At 42.5% G+C, this 20,135-nt stretch overlaps 1 protein-coding gene across 1 annotated transcript in view; it reads left to right on the top strand.

The window, feature by feature from the left end:
* Window positions 1–224: 224 nt before the first annotated feature.
* The window catches only part of LOC109524963 (sarcoplasmic/endoplasmic reticulum calcium ATPase 2-like), a 31,950-nt gene continuing 12,039 nt past the window's right edge, over window positions 225–20,135 (top strand). The window contains exons 1-8 of the mRNA XM_019885123.1: window positions 225–757; window positions 1,942–1,959; window positions 2,045–2,127; window positions 7,910–8,014; window positions 8,688–8,826; window positions 17,774–17,854; window positions 18,156–18,241; window positions 18,362–18,826. Of these exons, the coding sequence (XP_019740682.1) occupies window positions 640–757; window positions 1,942–1,959; window positions 2,045–2,127; window positions 7,910–8,014; window positions 8,688–8,826; window positions 17,774–17,854; window positions 18,156–18,241; window positions 18,362–18,826 (1,095 nt within the window). The 5' untranslated portion in view covers window positions 225–639. The remainder of the gene's footprint in view (window positions 758–1,941; window positions 1,960–2,044; window positions 2,128–7,909; window positions 8,015–8,687; window positions 8,827–17,773; window positions 17,855–18,155; window positions 18,242–18,361; window positions 18,827–20,135) is intronic.

Raw genomic sequence — 20,135 nt, 5'->3', positions numbered from 1 at the left:
GCAAAGGGTCACCTAACTCAATGTTCACCATTAACATACATGGCTCTGTTTACAGACTGAATGTATTTATTTAGAAAGTGATGTCTTCTTCAGAAACACATTACATTATGACAGTATTCAAAATAGTTTCTTGTTACTTCCGGATTTTTGTGTTTCCCTGTTTTGAGGTCAGGTGACTCTGTCTGTCCAATCAGACGAGTCCACATGCCGAACCGCGGAGCAACACTTTGATAAAGGCAGGCTGTCGGCGACGCAATGGCTCACTCACTGGAAGCTGCGCTGAGCTGAGGCGGCACGCTGCCCCGAAACACACCGGAGCAGTCTGGGCGAATGCAGTGCCACACACAGGACACTGTAATAGACATCCTCCCCCTTTTTTGGACATAATTGGACGCTCAGACTAATCTTCATCACACCGGGGCAACGAGAATTTGGCTCACCGTAACAATTTTCGAGACTCGTGCAAAGGGAAAGGGGGCGAATACGATCGTCACGCTGGTTGCTCCTGCTACCCGCACGCTCTCAGTTGATAAACTAGTTATTCCTTTTACCGCCCCAATTGGTTCTAATAGAGGCTCCGGGCCGTCTTAAGAGTGGAGTGAAGTGTGAAGCTGTACGCGAAGGAACCGCCAGTCCGCCATGGAGAACGCTCACACGAAGAGTGTCGAGGAAGTTTACAGTTATTTCTGCGTCAACGAGAGCACGGGACTCTCTCTGGACGAGGTGAAACGACAGCGGGAGAAATGGGGCCTGAACGGTACGCCACTCGAAACTTGTAATGTCACTCTGGTGCCGTGAATGAATGAGTCACCTTAACATAGACCCGGGCTGGAATTGTAGGCTAAAAGTCAACCTCAACCGGCCGGGTTGCCCAAGCGACGTAATCACAGGTGACCTGAGGGCTTCCGCTTCTGACTTAGTGTAGTAATGATTGCATTGTGACTTTTGGCCACTGCTTCCCGGATCAAATGTCCATTATTCTGCAAGATTTGTGTTAACTTTGTCACGGCCACGTGGAAAATATTCTCATACTGTATGTAAATTGTGTTCCAGCGGAAAGTTAGTCTTTTGTCCACGTGCCCAACACGTGTTTTACAGTGTGTACACCGGCCACTGCATCATACCACCCGAATCGGTCACATCCAGTTCAATTTTTAATAAATATTAAGATCGAGCTCGTATTTATAGCTATAGAAGGATGGTCCTGAAAACCTGTACTCACCCCCACTTACCCATTTCTAATATATTTATATTCATATTTATATACTTTTTGTCTTCTACTTTCTCCCTTTGATAATTTTATACCAGGTATTAAATATAAAGATTTTCTTATCTTTATATTTAATACCTGGTATAAAATCATCTACATCCCTGCTTGGAGTGGATTTGTCTACGATTTCCATTGTGATATTAGCTGTTATGTAGTATTCGGAAGTTGCTGGGGCAGTATCTGATATTTGGTGTTTTTTCAAATGGAGTCTAATGTAACGCATGCCTATCCCAGCTGACTTTGGGCGGAAGGCGGACTACACTCTGAACTGGTCGCCAGTCAGTTGCAGGGCACATAGAGACGAACAACCATTCACACCCACATCCACACCATCCCTGAGTGCGAAGCAATTCCATCCTGCTCACACGAAAGTCAGGCGAGTGTGCCATTGCACCATCAGTGACTCCCACACATAGTCATGTAATTAGTCATTTAAAATAATAGTTTAGACAGCGCACCGTCAGTTATCACTGCTCTTTGCCATAATGTCCTCAACTGTTCTTGAATTTCTTGTTTTTTTAAAAGGAAGTGAATACAACATGTTCATCTGGCTGAATATTTGACGTTTTTCTCTTTCTTTCTGTGTGTGTGTGTGTGTGTGTGTGTGTGTGTGTGTGTGTGTGTGTGTGTCTGTCCTACAACATCCTTGGTCTGCACTCCCTGACAAATAGAATTACCAGCAGAAGAAGGTAATTTCATTGATATTCTACTCTTGTGTCGTATTACAAAGAGCTCTCTTTGAATGATTGTTTAATTACGCTCTCTTCCCTGTAGGGAAATCTTTATGGGAGCTTGTCCTTGAACAGTTTGAAGACTTACTCGTGCGAATTCTTCTGCTGGCTGCCTGTATTTCTTTTGTAAGTATGCCTGTTGTTTTCTTCGTCTCATTGGGGTTTGAGTCCGTTCATGACCTTCTGATGTTTATCATCCTAAACCTTGTCTTGTTGTTCACGCATTTGTAGTCTTAAGCACTTACAGGAGCCAGCCTTGCATCCTGAAAATAGCCTCCTCTTTCCATGTCTGACTGAAACCGTGTCCATGTCCAAGTGAAAATTGCAGATGGTATTAGCGCTGAGCCCTGTGTGATGAATAGCCGCGATATGGTGTAGGCAGCACACGGTGTTGACATGTGAACGTCTTCAGTTTGTTTAACTCGTCTTAAGTTACATGCACTTGTCCGCGTGTTAAAGACGTGAAGGCTTTGCAATCCTTCTGAGGAATAGTGACAACAGCAGCTGAGTTGTATCTGAGTTTACAAGGCGAGAGAAAACATCAGTCTCAAGATGTAAGCATACAAATAAATAAATGTATAAAAGTGAGATCATGGCAGGCTTACTGCCCCCTTCTCGGTCGAAATGAATATTCTGCAGATCACGTTTTGCTTGTATGCTTTGTGGAAACAGTTTTGGAAAGGCCCATTTCTATTGTAGCATGACTGTGCTATGACCATATGTGACCAGCCTCATTTGACTCTATTAATATATGAATAATAATGTATTCTAAATGTGCAGCTTACTGCTTGCCTACTGGAGTGACATTTCTAAAGTAAGGTGTATACAATTACTGTATATCTCTGTTGTTGTTTTTACACAAACAGACAAAAACTATTATTGTATAAAATTAGTACATTGTTTATATTTTGTAAAAAAAAAAAAAAAAAAAAAAAGCTCTATGCAAGTGTAGAACAGTGTACAACTGATTAGCATATCCGCCTCACAGTACAGCGGTCCAAGGTTCGAAACTGGCCTTACTGTGTAGAGTTTGCATGTTCTCCCTGTGCCTGCGTGGGTTTTCTCTGGGTACTCCGGTTTCCTCCCACATTCCAAAAACATGTATGAGCGGTTAATTGAGCACTCTAAATTGTCCCAAAGTGTGATTGTGACTGTGAATGTTTGTTTTTCTATGTGTATCCTGCGTTTGACTGCAAATTTAACCAGTTCAGGGTGTACCCTGCCTATGGTCCAAAGACAGCTGGGATAGGCTCCAGCACACCTGCGACCATTGTGAGGATAAGCGGTTCAGATAATGGATGGATGCTTTTGGCAAAATATCGTACACGGTTTTAGATGATGCCATGTTTGCAGAGATGTCAAATGTTCGTTTTTTGCCATATTTTGTTACTGGCTGTACCCTTCTGTTCCGCTGTTACAATTTGAAAATGTTCAAGAAATGACGAGACAACATGCACGGTATTAACTTGCAATTTGCATGCCGCCAGTCTGTTAAGTGCCGCGGCTTGTCATTGGCTGACAAAAGATTTGACCTCTACCAAATAACGATAATATTTCTTAAAGTCATCGTATCTTCCCATGTACAAAACTAGTTTTGCAACTCTGAGACCATGGCTGTGGCTGTTTGGCTGGTTAGTGTGGCAGCAGCTGCGCCTCGAAAAGTCCTTAATCGTCACCTCAACTGTAGAAAATAAACGACACTTCTGTAAAGTATCTTAAACACTAAAGGAGGACAAACAGTAATATACAGGGGGAAACATGCTAAGGCTAAGCTGTACTGAACCAGCTCTAAGCTATCATTAAATGTAGTCACGCAACACCAGAATAAATAATTCATATTCAATTTTTCACTTTCTGAAAGTCTCGCTCGAGCAGCGTTCGTTGCAGAGGAGCGTAAACAACTATAAACAGCACATCAATAAATATCTAGAGAGAAAACAGACTATCGACTAAAAAACAAAAAAAAATCACATAATTGTTTAGGGCTCAGGTCACAACCAATCATGCTCACCTGTTATTTGCGTTTGGTTATTGTGTGCTTATTGATTAAATAGTGATTTTATTTTGGTGTGAGTAGAAATTACATTTTAATGTAATTTTTTTTGCCAGTTTTTAATGTTTATTTACTAATTACGACTCCCCCGCCGCGATTGTCAACCGCTATGAGTGTCGCCGTTTGGGAGAGAATTTCTCGTGTGACTTATGCTAGCTTGCGTTTTTGTCAACCTAGCTGCCACAGTAATTATTCTTACTACAGTATGTTAGAAGTGGCCCGTTTGGTCAGGCTGTATAGTCTGTGTGTCGGGAGCGGAGCCCCGGAACGCAATTCCATACTGCAGTCAAAGAGCCTGTGCGGTGGAAGGGAACACTCGGAGTCCTTACTAAAACCCTCTTTTGGTCATGGTATTCACTGGGGGGCGTTACTCAAGTCAATAACTTCTGTGGTGTAGGTGGAGCCAGGGGCTCTGGTGAGTGCCACTGACCTTCGACAGTGGGCATGACAATGGTTGCTCCAGTTCCAAATAGTACCTGTGGATCAGTCAATGTGGTGATTGTGCAACTCAAACCAGGGTATCCCTAAAATTATAGGTGTGAGTGGGGAGGATGTTACATAAAATTCAGCTATTTCTTGGTGGTTATTGGAGAGAATCAGATTAAAGGGCGTGGTACGGGGTGTTACCTCTTTGAGGAGACTGCCATTTATTGCTAGCACCTTATGGTGAGGACAGCAGAGTCAGTGAGAGGTTATTTTTAACGTAGTCAATGTCTATGATATTGTCATCAGCCCCTGAGTTGATCAGCACCTGGACAGGCAATGATCATTGTGACTCGTGAATCATACCTGGCGGTGTTTGTGAGGAGGAAGGGAAAGAAATTCGGCTCACCATACGCCTCCCTTCCTTCTGGTGAACCCTGTCTTTTTGGCAACTCCGCACACCTGGCGAGAAAGTGGCCTCCCTGGCCACAGTCGAGGCGGCGTTTGTTCATCATACGTCACTGTCATCCAGCGGAGGCGAGTCGGGCCCTTCCCAACTGCATGGGTTCCTCGGGGGGGAGGTTGTGCTGGATGGAGGAAGCCGATTTGACGGCTACTAGCTGTTCACTCACTCAACCGGGGGTCAGGTTGGGAGAGAGTTGCTGTAGGTGTTCCACCACTTGCTGCAGTGTCATCTTGCGTTGGCTCACCAGTGTTCCTTGCGCAGAGTGCACAAGATTGAGATGCTCTGTCCCTGCCTGGTCCATTTTTGTTTTGGCCAGAAGATTCTGTTTGCCGTGAGGCAAACAAAAACGCTTGGATCCAGGAAGCAGAAAGTAAAATAAATTAGTTTTTGGTTTCTCCAAAAACTAATTTATTTTGTCCAAAGTAGCAACACAAAATTACTATACTCAAAAACAAAACCATTCTATACACCAGAAAACAAAGTAGCAACTGAAAATCACCTTCTTCAAGGACATGCTCATAATCACAAGATGAACGAGATCACCAGGTGACTCTTGAGGGTTGACGACATGGCAGGCGGAAAAGCAGCAACATGGCAAGACACAGTGTGAACATCAAGGATTATCCAGCATCAAACAATGGGACAAACTGGTTAAGTAGGCTGCCACCGATTCAAGATGATGTGGCACAGGTGAGGAGGTGAGTGTCCACCTCTGAGTTCAGCCCCGCCTCCTGCCACACTTCTGCACTGCAGAGATGGAGGAAGGGGAAGAGCAAGAGTAAGTAAGCAGAGCAATATGGCAAAGGTGAAACAGAACAATGATAGATCTATGGTTTACGGTCACACTGCAGTATGCGATGCCCAATTTGGATTTTCTTTGTTCAATTGTTTTATTATTCCAAGATTACAAAGATTATTATTGCTGTCACAAAAACAATTGCAACTTCGCATTGACGCAATGTTTACGGAAGTTAATGTGTTGGCCTCAACCCCAACTTTCAGCAATTGTAAGATTTCATGCTTGGAGTGACGGGTCCTCCAATATATTTATCTGTTTTGAAACATCTTTTATTGCCACTGTTTTCTTCTCCTTTGTCTGCCATTGCTCTTCATGTTGTGCAACGTGCAACTTGCCCAGGTCCATACTGCAGTTGCATTGGATACATATCTGAAGAGGCTTGGGTTTTACTTGAAAATCGGAATTATGTTGTTCATATGGCTTGGGAAAAAAATCTAAAAAAACAATCGTAAATGACCAGCACAATGACGAAAGCTTAGCAGGACAAATTGTTGGTGGAGATGCACTTTGTATTGAAAATGATATGCATATTAAAAGTGCTTTTGGTTGTTTTTGCAGGTTGATGTCAATGGGAATTGAAGTGTAAATATATGTGTTATATAAAAATACCTCATGCATAGGATGTGATTTATATAGCTCCAAGTTCGTGTGCATGTAGCGCTGATATGCAGTGTAAAGCAGCCAGTCAGGTGATAGGGAGGTGTCGGTGGTTGGTTTGTGACAAGGGAACAGAGCCCCACTCAAGACCAAATTTGGGCCCTGACTGCTCAGTATTTTCAGGCCTATTGTATAAATGGCCTGTTTAGAAGTAATCAAAGCGGCACAACATGAATTATGTCTAAATAAACGGTTTCTCAAAACAGCTGCATGAACGAGAGAAGTGTTAATGGTTTAATGACTGGTTATCAAGACAACGACATACAGTTTACAACCCGCACAGCGAGAAGATTGATCAGTCGTGCTTGGTTTACTTGCCACTGTTCAACTTTAAAAACACGTGTTCAGACAAGTGATGCCTCTCGGGGCACACATTTTTACACAGCAACATGAGTGAATCTAGCATTTCTGAACATAATCCTGTCATTGAGTAACCTCTGGGATGATTTTTTTTTCCCTCTTTTTATCATAGCAATGACCCGTAGGAATACTCCCTTTGTGAATTTGTTGGGTGGTGTAGAAAGTCAGTTTCCATATTCTTTGAACTATACTGTATGTCGCACCAGTTAAAAAATACATCACGAAGAAGAAAAACCACACATAAATCGCTCTGGAGTACAAGTCCGGTTGGATTGGAAACTTCCCGCTTCTAACTTCAGAAATATTTTTCTTTTTAGATTACAATGGCGAACCGTCACTAACAGGTAGCATCTTGGTAATTTATTGTATCTTCAAGTGCTGTAAATTCCACACTTTTTTAGGCAGAAGCTGCATGTTAGCAGCGGCGGCAAATTTGTGTCACACATTAGTATCTATGACTACTACTATTTTTTTCTTCTTCATTTCTTCTTTTACCGTCTGTTGAAGATTAATAAATACTTTCGGTGCATGACCATGGCGGTCTAAAATGACGTACGTGTAACAAAATGCTCAAATCCTTCCAGATGGTGCTACTGCCACCTCTTTGGTTAGTTGGTTGGGAAACGGTAGTCATCTCTGATGCAAACGTGACCATTTTGTGACAATTACCTAATGAAGATGAATTTAGCTGACAGACCTGTCAGCACAGAAAAATATTATTTAGTGTGTGTATGCAAACTATTTTTCTGAGTTACATTATGTGGTAACATCAACATCTAATATTTGTTCAGAGCCCTGCTGCATTGTTTCACATGGCTGTTTGCTACGTCTTGAGTGGACATTAGATGATTGCGTTCAGACATTGAGTTTTTTTTTTTTTTTTTAAATACTGAATACGGGCCAAGTGAGAAATCAAAGTCTCAAGGGCTGTTTTTTGGGTTCGGATGCATCTGTGATCTTGATTTGAAATATCAACAGACCTGCTCCCACTTACATGGATTGTGACCGCTCTTACTACAGTGGACGGCTTATGTTGTCAGGTTACAGGGTGCATGAAATTGTTAATACTGTCACACACCAAAACTTTCTTTCGAATGTGATTACCACCCATAATTTATTAGTAATTTTTCGTTTCATGTGTTGGTTTTAGGTCCTGGCCTGGTTTGAGGAGGGAGAAGAAACTATTACTGCCTTCGTGGAACCTTTTGTAATTTTACTCATTCTTATTGCCAATGCCATTGTTGGGGTGTGGCAGGTGAGTAGTTCTTACACCTTCACTTTTTAAACACATGGCAGTTTGTCATCTCACATCACCTCGTCTTGTCATTTTGCTAATATGACAATTCCCCCACACACTGAATGCTACCAATCACACTTTTACTATAATAATGATCAACGCAGTTGTGAAATTTAGCACTCTAATACACTAACAGTGCACAATTAGTAAGCTTCTCAGCTGAAACATCATAAAAGTGCTCTATTTTTTTAATTGGTGAGTAGCAATGCTGCAGATTGATTTTTTTTTTTTTTTCTATGATAAAATCATAGGTGTATGAGTAGACACAATAGTCCGATACAACATGCTTCTAAAGGTAAATTAGCTAGTATGGCAGCTACAGAAGTTCACCTCTTGTCTTTTTTTATATAGAAAAAAAAAACCAGTTCATTGGTAGGAGGGCCTGGACTCCTCTTGCCGTTAATCAGCCAATTGATGTAACCATCAACCAATGAAACATGCAAGTATTTTCATAAATTATTTATACGGTTCAACAAAAGACTTAAGATGACTTAAAACTGCGCCACAGAGAGAAAATCAACCCACATTAGCTGTTTCCACCTACAAACTCTTTAAACTGCACTCATCACTCAGCACAGAATTTTGTAAACGAAGAAACGTGTACACTAAATTGAGGTCATGCTGATTTTAGGAACGTAATGCCGAGGATGCCATTGAGGCGCTGAAGGAGTATGAGCCTGAGATGGGGAAAGTGTACCGGCAGGATAGAAAGACAGTCCAGAGGATCAAAGCCAGAGACATTGTTCCCGGAGACATCGTTGAAGTTGCTGGTAAGAAAACCTGTTCTTCTGCATTCCGGTCGGTACATATGGCAAAAGTGCCTGTGTGATTCATTCAACGTAATGTGGCTTTGTTGGCTAATATGTTACAAAGCAGGTAAACCGATTTTTAAAATTTATATGCAGCCTTAGTTGATCATGGGACTGAACAGCGGGATCTCAGATGACTGAAAAAAAAGCCAATTTTGAGAACTCTTAAACTAAGTGCCATGGTACACTTTTACTTATGTTTAGGTGTATGTGCTCACATCGCATGTTGACTCTCTGCATTCTCACAGGACACAATCCTGTGCTGCATGTGAACTAGTGTTCATTCATGCTGCCGTCCAGGCAACCCTCCCACAGTTCTTCCAAACGGATCAATTTACTGACTTGTCTATGGAATGCTTGAGTCTTTGAGCTGTAGTATTATCTTGGAATTGCGTTTTAACCCTTCGCCTCTGAAGTGATGCAGAATCTTTCTGTGTGTAGTGCTTGCTTTTATTTATAGCTAGTCCTAGATGGTTTGGATCATGGAATGCTGTATTTATAGCAGGCACTGGTGAAGATGACAGGTGTCTGGTCTCAACCACGTACTATATGCCCCTTTGTTTAGTTTTTGGCACACATGGTGGATTACATGAATGGGTAGTAACCTTGAGAAGGGCAACTGTTTTGTACGTTATTGTGTGATACAGTTATTTGATCATGTGCTGACAGATGTAGTATGTTGTCAGCAGCTTGCGGCATAATAAAAAAAAAAATGCAGTATAACATGTATGAAGTCCAGATAAACCTCTGTTGACTTCAAGAGCTTTACAATATTCATTTTCATTAATAGTGTTTTCCTGAACTTTCAAATTGACCTTTGCCTTGTCTTGACGATTGGTCAGATTGCTGAATGTTTTTGAATAGGAAGCCAATTGCAAATGTGTTCGTCTTTCTATTTAATATGCAGTCATTTATTTCAAGTAGTTATGAACACAATCAATAAAGTAATCTGTATTACAGATGTATTTATTCATAAATGTTTTGGTTTTATAGATTAGGTGTACGCCAAAATAAATGCAAAGGTCATGGGTTCAATTCCGGCCTTTGGCCTTCCTGTGTGGAGTTTGCATGTTCTCCCCTGTGTGGATTTTCTCCGGGTACTCCGGTTTCCTCCCACATTGTTTTGTGTGCGTGTGCGCGTGTGTGTGTGTGTGAGAGAGAGCGCGGATGGCTGTTTGTCTCTGTGCCCTGCGATTGGCTGGCAACCGGTTCAGGGTGTCCCCCGCAGACAGCTGGGATAGGCTCCAGCACCCGCCTTGTGAGGATAAAGCGGATCAGAAAATGGATAGATGGTCTGTGTGTGTGCGTGTGCGTGTGTGTGTGTGTATGTGTATGAATATATAATATGCAATGTTGATTTTAATTCAGTTAATTGTTCAGCCCTACCCTGGACCGGTTGTTAGTCAGTGACAGGGCGCATAGGGAAGAACAAAAAGTTCAGTTCACACTCACATTTATGTGTATGGGCTATTTAGACTCTTCACTGAGCCAAACACCCATGTATTTGGTGTGTGGGAGGAAACCTGAGTGCCTGGAGAAAATAGTTGAAACATTTCTCACTGAATTTGGTCATTTCATAAAACACTGTGTGTTGCCAGATTACATTTTTGTTGTTGGCGGCTCTCTGTCCTTTCACAGAGCAGCAGATCACCATGCATTTGCTGTGAGCTGGCTGTGAGGTTGTTGGGCTGGTGGGTAGTACAACAACCCTGTGAGAAGGGTGGCAAGAGGGAGGCTCTCATCTAGTCCTATTGTGTCCAAGAGAGATGGCCTTATAGGGAAGTACTTTGTGGTGAAGCTTACTCCACCATGCTCAATGCACAGTGACCCTGCCCATCAGCACTGCACCCTCAGCTAGGATTCCAGACACTGGGGATATAGTATGTGGCCTTTAAGTGGTCTGTCAAGCGTCCAGTGTCACCGAGGGACTGTCTTTTGGCAATTGTTCATGACTTGTCAGCAAGACGGAGATAGATGGCCTCATCTTGCCGATAGGGCTGTTGCTGTTGGAAACCCAAACTTCATGTGTAGGTTTCATCGAAGTGGCACAAATCATGTCTGAAATTAGCATTTATGTTGGTTTTTGATGCAGTAGGGGTCGAAGGTCACGGGCATGCAATGTTGATTTTTGTCCCTGCCGCTTACATGCATTGATTTCTCCAGATTCTCTGAAGGTTTTGAATATTATTCTGGACCGTAGATGAAGAAATCCCTAAATTCCTTTCAATTATACATTGAGGAACAATTGTCCTTAAACTGTTTGAATTTTTTTGTCACGAGTAAACCTCGCTCCATCTTTGCTTATGAACGACTGAGCAATTCAGGAAAGCTCCTTTCATCGCACCCACCTGGTCCCAGTTAGCCTGTTCACCTCTGGGATGTTTCAAACAGGTTTTTGATAAGCATTCCTCAACTTTCTCGTTTTTTTTTTTTTTTTTTTTTTGCCCCCTGTCCCAGCTTTTTTTTTTGTGTGTTGCAGCCATAAAATTCTACATTAATGATTATTTGCTAAAAAATAATAACGTTTATCAGTTTGAACAGGACATGTCTTGTCTGTGTAATGTATTCGACTAAATACAGGTTGAACATGATTTACAAATGATTGTATTCCGTTATTAATTTGTTTTACACAACTAACTAACTAAATCAAAGATCCTAATTGTTAAATGTCTGTAGTGCAAATATCCTAACATTTTGGATACTGGATTACACACCTAATTTTGCCTCAGTCTGCCAAGCACCCTGTTAATTTTGATAAAAGCTTCTGTGGTCTTAGTTTTTGTTGCCATGGGAACCGCAACACAGTTACATGCTATGTGAAGGCTGAGCTGGCGGCTGCTTAAGATTCATCACGACAGAAGGCAAAGCGGAGATCTCAAGGAGACTGTGCTGTTATTGCGTAACGGAGGTTTGATTGGTCCCAAAGATTTTTGCATCATAGTCAACACAAGAGATGGAATTCAATCATATCGTCAGTTGTTCATCAACACTGGGTTTTACTGCTGTGATTTTTGGGGGACCTTTCTTTATTGCTCTATGTGTGGTGGATGCAGCTGCTTTGGCCATGATCTTATCACTCTGTTCCTCCACGTTGTTCTTCCTTGGACACTTCAATGGACACAGGGTCCTGCGTATTCCATGCATGTTGCTCAGTATAACATGAAGCACAAGGATTGCTGGACATGAGTTAACCCATGGATTAAGTAAAAAGATCTGCTTTTCCTTTATTCAGTTTTTTTTAAATGCTTGAAATAAGCAAGTTTGCATCGCAATTTATGAGTCAAAAATCACACTATGCACCTCATATACGGTAAACTAGGGGTGTCTATTTTTTTTTTTTTTATCCATTTTCTACCCCGTTTATCCTCACGAGGGTCGCGGGCGTGCTGGAGCCTATCCCAGCTGTCTTCAGGCAGTAGGTGGGGGACACCCTGAACGGGCTGCCAGCTAATCGCAGGGCACACAAAGAGAAACAACCATTCACACTCCCAATCATACCTATGGAAAATTTCGAGTGTTCCACTAATCTATGGTGCATGTTTTTGGAATGTGAGAGGAAACCGGAGTACCCGGAGAAAACCCACGCAGGCACGGGGAGAACATGCAAATTCCAGGGCCGGATTTGAACCCATAATCTCTGTACTATGATGCCGGCGTGCTAACCAGTCGATCACCGTGCAGCACTCTACATTTTAATGGAAAAAAAAATTCTGACTATTCAACTTAATTGATGGAATAATTGATGCTAAAAATATTCAATAATTGCAGCCCTCGTGAACAAATTGCAAAGCAAAACTGTGAACAGGTGTGTCACAACGCACTGAGGTCACCTAAGCGCAGGAGGACGGAGGCGGAAGTGAAGCTATTTGCATTTCACGCTGAAACTATGCTGCCTGCCTAAGATGAAGCTTCGCATACGAGTCGAAACGAGTTCAAATTAATGAAGTGCAAATGAGCGAGATTCATGTTAATGTGCTTAAACTAACATAACATTTGCCCTCTGGCGGGCTAGGTGTCTGTGAAATATGATTACAGTTGAATTTGTGGCTTGTTTATTAACATGGTGACAAGTAGACTATATGCCCACGGCTGTACAGTTACATCAGACAGGGTGCTTGTAAATTTTGCTTAGTGTCGGCACTCGGTATTGTGTGATATACGGGCGGTGTAGCGTCATGTGGATCAAGAACATGACAAAGTTGGTCAGAGAGGATTTAACCGTAAAATGGGTCAGAACAAATGAAGGGAATATTTGTTTCCTCTCGGGTCTCGAGTGTCTGAATTTGAACACTTCAACAACTTCTAGTCGTAAAAAGAATATTTGTCTCATTCCTAGTCAACTCAACTCAGCTCAACAGTATTTATAGAGCACTTTAGAACATCCACCGCTGTAGACAAAGTGATGTACATGAGCAAAATAAGTCGTACAAAAGCAAACGGTAAAACAAAACATTAAGACCGTCTACAGTAAAAAGCATAATAACAGTAAAACTAAAATCAAGTCTCATGCTGAGTCAAAAGCCAAGGTTGCACAAAGGCTGTTAACGCCTTTTTAAAATGAATGCCATAGATTTGTGATGTGAGATGTGCTAAGTTGAAACTGAAATGTATGCTTAGGTTAGAAATTGCGCCACTGAATGTTTTTTTTTTTCTCGACAAGAAAATACAATTCACTACTCATGCGCCATGTGAATTAAAGAAATAAATTGATTTTTGCTTACCCAAACAAAAATCTATTTTATCCACGTCCGTGATTATGTGACTTTCAGTGAGTTACGAGAATATTAGCTGCAGTGCGATAACTCACCAGTTGTATTATCATATTTTTAACGTTTTGATGAACCACTTGCTCTTGTTCCCCAGGTTTAACCTGCACAAAATTAGTTCTCAAATTTATGAAGCTGCCCCTCAAATATAATTTTGAGCCGCACTTTTAGAAGAGTACTCCACACAGGAAAAATACTCGGATGCAGCTAAAGTAAGAGTACCGGTACATTTTACTGTTTCAAGTGGCTACCAAGATTTTATACTGATAATTCTGTAAAAGACCTTTTCTGCACATACTTGCAAAAGAAGTGGAAAAATGTGGAGATTTTTACACCTGTAAAAGTGTGACAGCAAACAAATGTCAGACCATGGCACGTACATATTCATTTGGAGACTGGCTTTTCAATGAGGCGGCCGTTAAGGAAGGCTGCTTTGGAGAGCTGTCATATTGACTCTTGTGTAATGGCCCTCTTACTTGACAGGACGTCAACCTTTTGTCCTGCTGCCATCAGCACATGGACACCCTCCTGGCTGCCCCTGAGGAAGCCTGGCCGGCTAAACCTCATGCTGTACCCGAACACACGGCAGGGGCAGGTGCCAGTCAAAGCTGCCAGCTTATGTTGTGCCGCTGCCTCGCTTGCTGTTGAAAGGTCTATTTTAAAAGGCACCTCTGTGAGTCATACTGTGTAAATGTATCACCAAGCCTGAACTCTGTGGACCTCATCACCTGTTGGCAAACACAGAGGTGCAAAAGTGTGGATGGCTGATGAGATGCTTGGACCGCTACCAAGCAGGATGTTGACACAAAATGACAGCTGATTTACACAACACACTTACTCAGAGCAGGCCTGCAGTGTAACAAAGCCCCCTGGACAATCCCAGTGTTTCTTAAAAATTCAAAACTCAGCTGCAGGCCCCCATTGTTGGAAAGTCAGTCTCCGCAGTCTTTTCGTCCTAAATAATGACCCGAAGGCAGGAAGTCTTGCATAACTGCGGAGGCTAGGCAAAAAATGGCATGGAAGGAAAACGGCTCGTTCCAGTGATAAAGCTAAAGCGAGTCTAAATTGCAATTTCTCATGGAACTTTGCAACTGACACTGATTGCGCCAGAACATCCTTGCGTGTGCATATGTTATATCCATCCCAACACGGAGTGTTGGTACAGTAGCCGGACCTATCTATGAGCCAGGGATTAGTGACCTTCTCAGAAGTGAAGCTTTTATTGTTCCAGTGGTTCCGTGTATGGATGCTCCCGTGTTAGACGTCAGTCCTTCTGAGAAATGATGTCTGTCTGGATTGGACAATAGCTGCTGACAGGTCAACCTTTCTGGCAGCACTGTGAGGACACTTAATGAGTTGCCCGTCATCGTCTACCTTCTCCAAGGATCAGGACTGAAGCCCCAGTCCCCATGTGTTCAAGTGCACGGAACTGTAAAAAGGCTGAAAACGGACAGTGACAACAGTGAAAACAGACACCGGCCTGTTAATGGAATGTATTTTGATGGTTTGTATTCTAAGTAAAGTATCGAGTAGACGGGTTTGTCCTTTTGTCTCTTCTTGTGTTGCCGCAGTTGATGTGGAGACAGCTGCCATCATACGGCCACATTTAAACCTGATCAGAGCATTGGGGAAGATATTGGAATACTTTTTCCATTTTCGGCTTTGTGCATTGTTGGGCCCTTCCCTTCTCTAAAGGTCACGTTGGTTTTATCTTACAATAGTGCTTCCCTTATATAGGCTCATCATATACAGCGGCGTGATAAAGTATTTTACCACCTTTCCGATTTCAGGGCGTTTTTTTGTGTGTGTATGTATTTTTAGCACGTTTAAATGTTTGCTAGGATTTTAAAGCCAATTTTGATATCCCTTCAAGTATAGTAAACTCCACCTACTCATGGGGATACTGACCAAGGCCATCACAAATAGTGGACATCTGCAAATATTTGATGCTCCTCCCACTCCCAAAATGGGTTTGTATTTGCGTGTAGACCACAAAAGATGACAGCAAAGCACTTACAACTAAGAGGATCATAAAGCACCAACATCATGCATCTAGAACAGGGGTGGGTAACTATTCTGAATGTTTTGGAAGTTGACCACCTTCAACACACTTGATTTAAATGATCAGCTGATCAGCCATTTGCAAGCTCTGCAGTAGCCTGATCACATGCAGGATAGTGGCTCTAGAGGACCGGAGTTGCCCACTCCTGATCTAGAACGTGAACCCGTAAACGACTGTTTCAGTCGATAAAGTATTCAACAAAAGTGAACCACAGTCGTAGCCGCTATCTCTAAATGGAGAAAACCGGGAACAGCGGTGTACTTTCTGAGGAGTTGTCAGCCAACCAAACTTGCTCCAATGTTAGTGCCCAGTGTAGGTCTGGGGCGTAGCACGGTCAAATTATGTGCAGGAACGAGCGACACAAGCGTTGGTATGTTCACAACGCGCATACAGTTTAGCGCAACAGAAATGGGCTGTTGTCATATTTATGAATGAAACAGGATGACATCCGCCACGCATATCCTCAGATTTCAGAATCTGCCTGCACTTCGATCAATTTCAACAAAGTTGTGTTACACTATGTGTGCCAATACTTTGACGTGTTTCCAGCAGCTGTAAACTTTGGGCCAATTTCAGCACTCGCCATTTATGCTAGAGTGTAGCTGCATTCTCTACGAATATAGACTCCCAAGAGTTTGACTCATCCAGGAGTTCAAAAAAACAACCCTAAACATCTGCCGCTTTACTACTTTGGGACCTGGATGACTTGTTCTGAGGAATGGAATCATAAATTCTGCTGTCGACCAGAAAGTATTTGTCGGCAATTGTCGGGCCCTGAAGCACAAGTGCTCTTGGTGTCTGAAGGATGATGATGACCCAGAACATACTCGCAAGTCCACCTCTGAATAGTTCAAACAAACACAATGAAAGTGTTGGATTTGCCAAATCGAGGCCCTGACATAAATCCAATTGAGAAGCTGAACTATGCTTGAAAACTCTGCAATATGACTAAATTGTTCCCTCTAAACTGTCTGTGTGAGCAATTGCACACTGCCCTTACCCTCTAAGATCACATATTAAATTATATTTCTACACTCATTCCCTTCATTTCCACCCCAGCTTAATCTACAAAAAGGACACCACACCATTCCCACTTCCATTCCTGTTTCAGTAGTGCGACCAAGGGTGGACCCTCAGTTGTTCTACTTGAGGTTACTTCTGACGCATACATTGACACACTTACACTTATTTTTCTTTTTCTTTTTTTTTTTTTTTTTTCTTTTTTTGTAACATACCTTCATATGACGCTTATGATGACCTCAGGTTTTGGACATGTTTGGTACTGGTGCAAGGAATATTCAGGGAGTTTGTGTGAATACTTAGATGCATGGAAAACTAGATTCTGCAAAGAGGAATTGGTCAAAATTCCTCTCATAGCAATGTGAAAGCTCATGATCCCTTATTGCAAATTCTTGATTTTAGTAATTACTTTTTTTTCCTTTTTTTTTTTTAATAGTGGGCCAGTCACATAGGTTTGGATCGTTTTCCCATTAATAAATAAAAGAATCATTTTAAAACTTCATTTTATACTTACTTGAGTTGTCCTTGTGAAATGTTTAAAATTGGATTATTGATCTGAAAAACCAAAGAGTAATAAATGTGCAAAACAGTCCGAAAACAGCAAGGGGCAAATGGTGTTTCACTGTCTTGATGTCTACATGCTTTCAGTCCACAATTTAGTGTTGAAGAAGGGGCGAGTATAGGCTTACACTGTACATTGTTTGAACTTGAGCCATTTCCGTAGTTTCATTTTGTGCAGCTTTAGGAAGCTGAATTGGGTCGCCACAATCCCAAATTGGTCTTTTCCCTTGAGACAAGCCATTTATGGCTCACGAGTCCTCCATTTCCTCCTTTCCTTGGTTCTCTTTCACCTTTCCTGCAGTGATGTCAGCACTGCCCAATGGCCTTGGGACAACCCCCTCTGCAATAAGCTTCCACTTCTTCCATTTAGCTTACATGAACACCGAGTTACCATCTGCAGATTGTAGCTCATATTTAGTGAATACGCATACACAAGTGGCTTCATGCCATTGGAAACATGCTTAACGTTTTTGCACTGACATGTTTTGTTGGCTTTCAGTTGGAGACAAAGTGCCCGCTGACATCCGTATATGTTCAATCAAGTCAACAACCCTGAGAGTGGACCAATCCATTCTAACTGGTAAGTTATGAAAATGCCTTGAGCCAGTCAATGATAGACATCCGACTGAAATTTTACCTGCAGACTTCTGTATGTTAAATTCAAGGTGCAGCAGTTTGAATTACTGAAGGCACTAATGCTCTCGTCTATTCTCGTATTTTTCCGCGGGGCAATCCAAGTCCCACTTCACTGCTCTCTGGTTGTATACATTGATGCGCCATCTTTAGGTCATTTCTTAGTCACTGCTGCACGTGGATAACTCCTGCGTTTTATCCCAATTCATCTGCTGTCTTTTCAATGAAACATGTGCTCGTCTTTGCAGGTGAGTCTGTCTCCGTCATCAAACATACAGACCCCGTCCCTGACCCCCGTGCTGTCAATCAAGACAAGAAGAACATGCTTTTCTCTGTAAGTATACTTCTCCTCCAACGATAAAACATCCCGTTGACGTTTTGTCGGTCAGTGCCCCACAACAAAAATGCCTCCGTTGGCTGCCGCAGTTGCCCCCAACATTACATGTTATTTCAGGGTACCAACATTGCTGCTGGGAAAGCCGTGGGTGTGGCGGTGGCCACGGGTGTCAACACCGAGATCGGTAAGATCCGTGATGAGATGGCAGCAACCGAGCAGGAGAAGACACCCCTGCAACAGAAGCTGGATGAGTTTGGCGAACAGCTTTCCAAGGTCATTTCCCTCATCTGCATCGCGGTGTGGATAATCAACATCGGGCATTTCAATGACCCCGTGCATGGAGGCTCCTGGATCCGAGGGGCTGTCTACTACTTCAAGATTGCGGTCGCACTGGCTGTGGCCGCCATCCCTGAAGGGTTGCCCGCTGTCATTACCACGTGTTTGGCTCTGGGCACCCGCCGCATGGCCAAGAAGAACGCCATTGTCCGCAGCTTGCCGTCTGTGGAAACTCTGGGCTGCACCTCGGTCATTTGTTCTGACAAGACAGGAACTCTGACCACCAATCAGATGTCTGTCTGCCGAGTAAGTCTCACACCTGGCATTACAAAGTGGTTTGGTAGCCTGCTCTTAGTTCTCTGATGTTTGAATAAGAAAGGAGCGAAGTTGCTTGGCCGTTACGGTTTGCTCAAGTAACACTGCAAATACTGTTTCCCTTGTGATCGTGCTGCAGATTATTTAGCCATAAGGCAACATGCAGGCACTTGTCTTGCCCACATTGAGCTCTTGGATGACTTGCTTCTCTTATATAACTCACCTTACGTCATCAAGATGAAAAGAAGCCAAACAGTGCTTCCGTTGTCTCTTTGGAATAAGATTGATTTATTATTCTCAAGAATATCTCTATTGGATGCTCAATCATTCATTGGAGCTTAAACGCTGGCGTTAGAAGTTGATTTGCTCCTTTGACCCCCCCCCCCCCCAAAAAAAAAACGGTTGAATTGTGTAAATATTTAAATATTTACCAACCTGGAACTGAAAATTATTCATAATTATATGAAGCCACTGGAGACGAAACATGATACACATACACACACACAATGATCATTCTAAATGTGTTTTTGCTCCCGCGCTACTTGAAGAATAATCCGTTTTACTATTGACCAACCAGAAGTGACGCAGGCTTTGGGTCCTCCATTTTCTTTTCATATCATTCACTCTTACAGTGCTACGTGTGTGCGCGCGTTTTCCCAGATGCCATGTTAGATTCTAACTGGGACTAGTTTATCATCAGCAATTTCTTGTCATCTCTGTGTCTTTGTCTAACGTCTGTGTGAGAGGGAGGACAAAACACCTTCCTGTGTGACGCTGCTTTGCATGACTGTTCCTTTAGGGCAGGGGTCCCCAACCTTTTTTGCCCCACGGACCGGTTTAAATCAGACAATATTTTCAGGGACCGGCATTTAAGGTGTGGCGGATTAACACAACAAAATAATATGGTATGAGCTTCATGAAAACTGTGGTGTTTTCAAAATATAATAATAAACACAAGGAGCGTCTAATCCGGTCGCAACACTCTTATCGCGATGGTAATGTTTAATGCCTTCAAAATACGACACAACGCAAATTCAAAGTGCATGAAAATGACGACTCACCACAGCCCCGAGCTTGATTTTCTGCAATCAGACAGTCCCATCTCGGGGTAATAGGAGACAATGACACCTCAAGTGTGTGGTTTATGTCCAGTCTACTTGTAATTTTGTTTTAGTCGCCGTTGCTGCAGAAACTCCCCACCTCACACAGGTAGGATGTCGGAAATAGCAACAGTGCTATTGTGGCGATCTCAGAGTATTCAGACATAACTTTAATCCAGTTGTCTCGAACGTACTTTTAA

This window comes from Hippocampus comes, unplaced genomic scaffold (assembly GCF_001891065.2).
Source record: "Hippocampus comes isolate QL1 unplaced genomic scaffold, H_comes_QL1_v1.1 scaffold45, whole genome shotgun sequence".
Classification (NCBI taxonomy): domain Eukaryota; kingdom Metazoa; phylum Chordata; class Actinopteri; order Syngnathiformes; family Syngnathidae; genus Hippocampus; species Hippocampus comes.
Note: the sequence above shows the minus strand (reverse complement) of the source record. Positions and strands in the feature narration are given on the sequence as shown.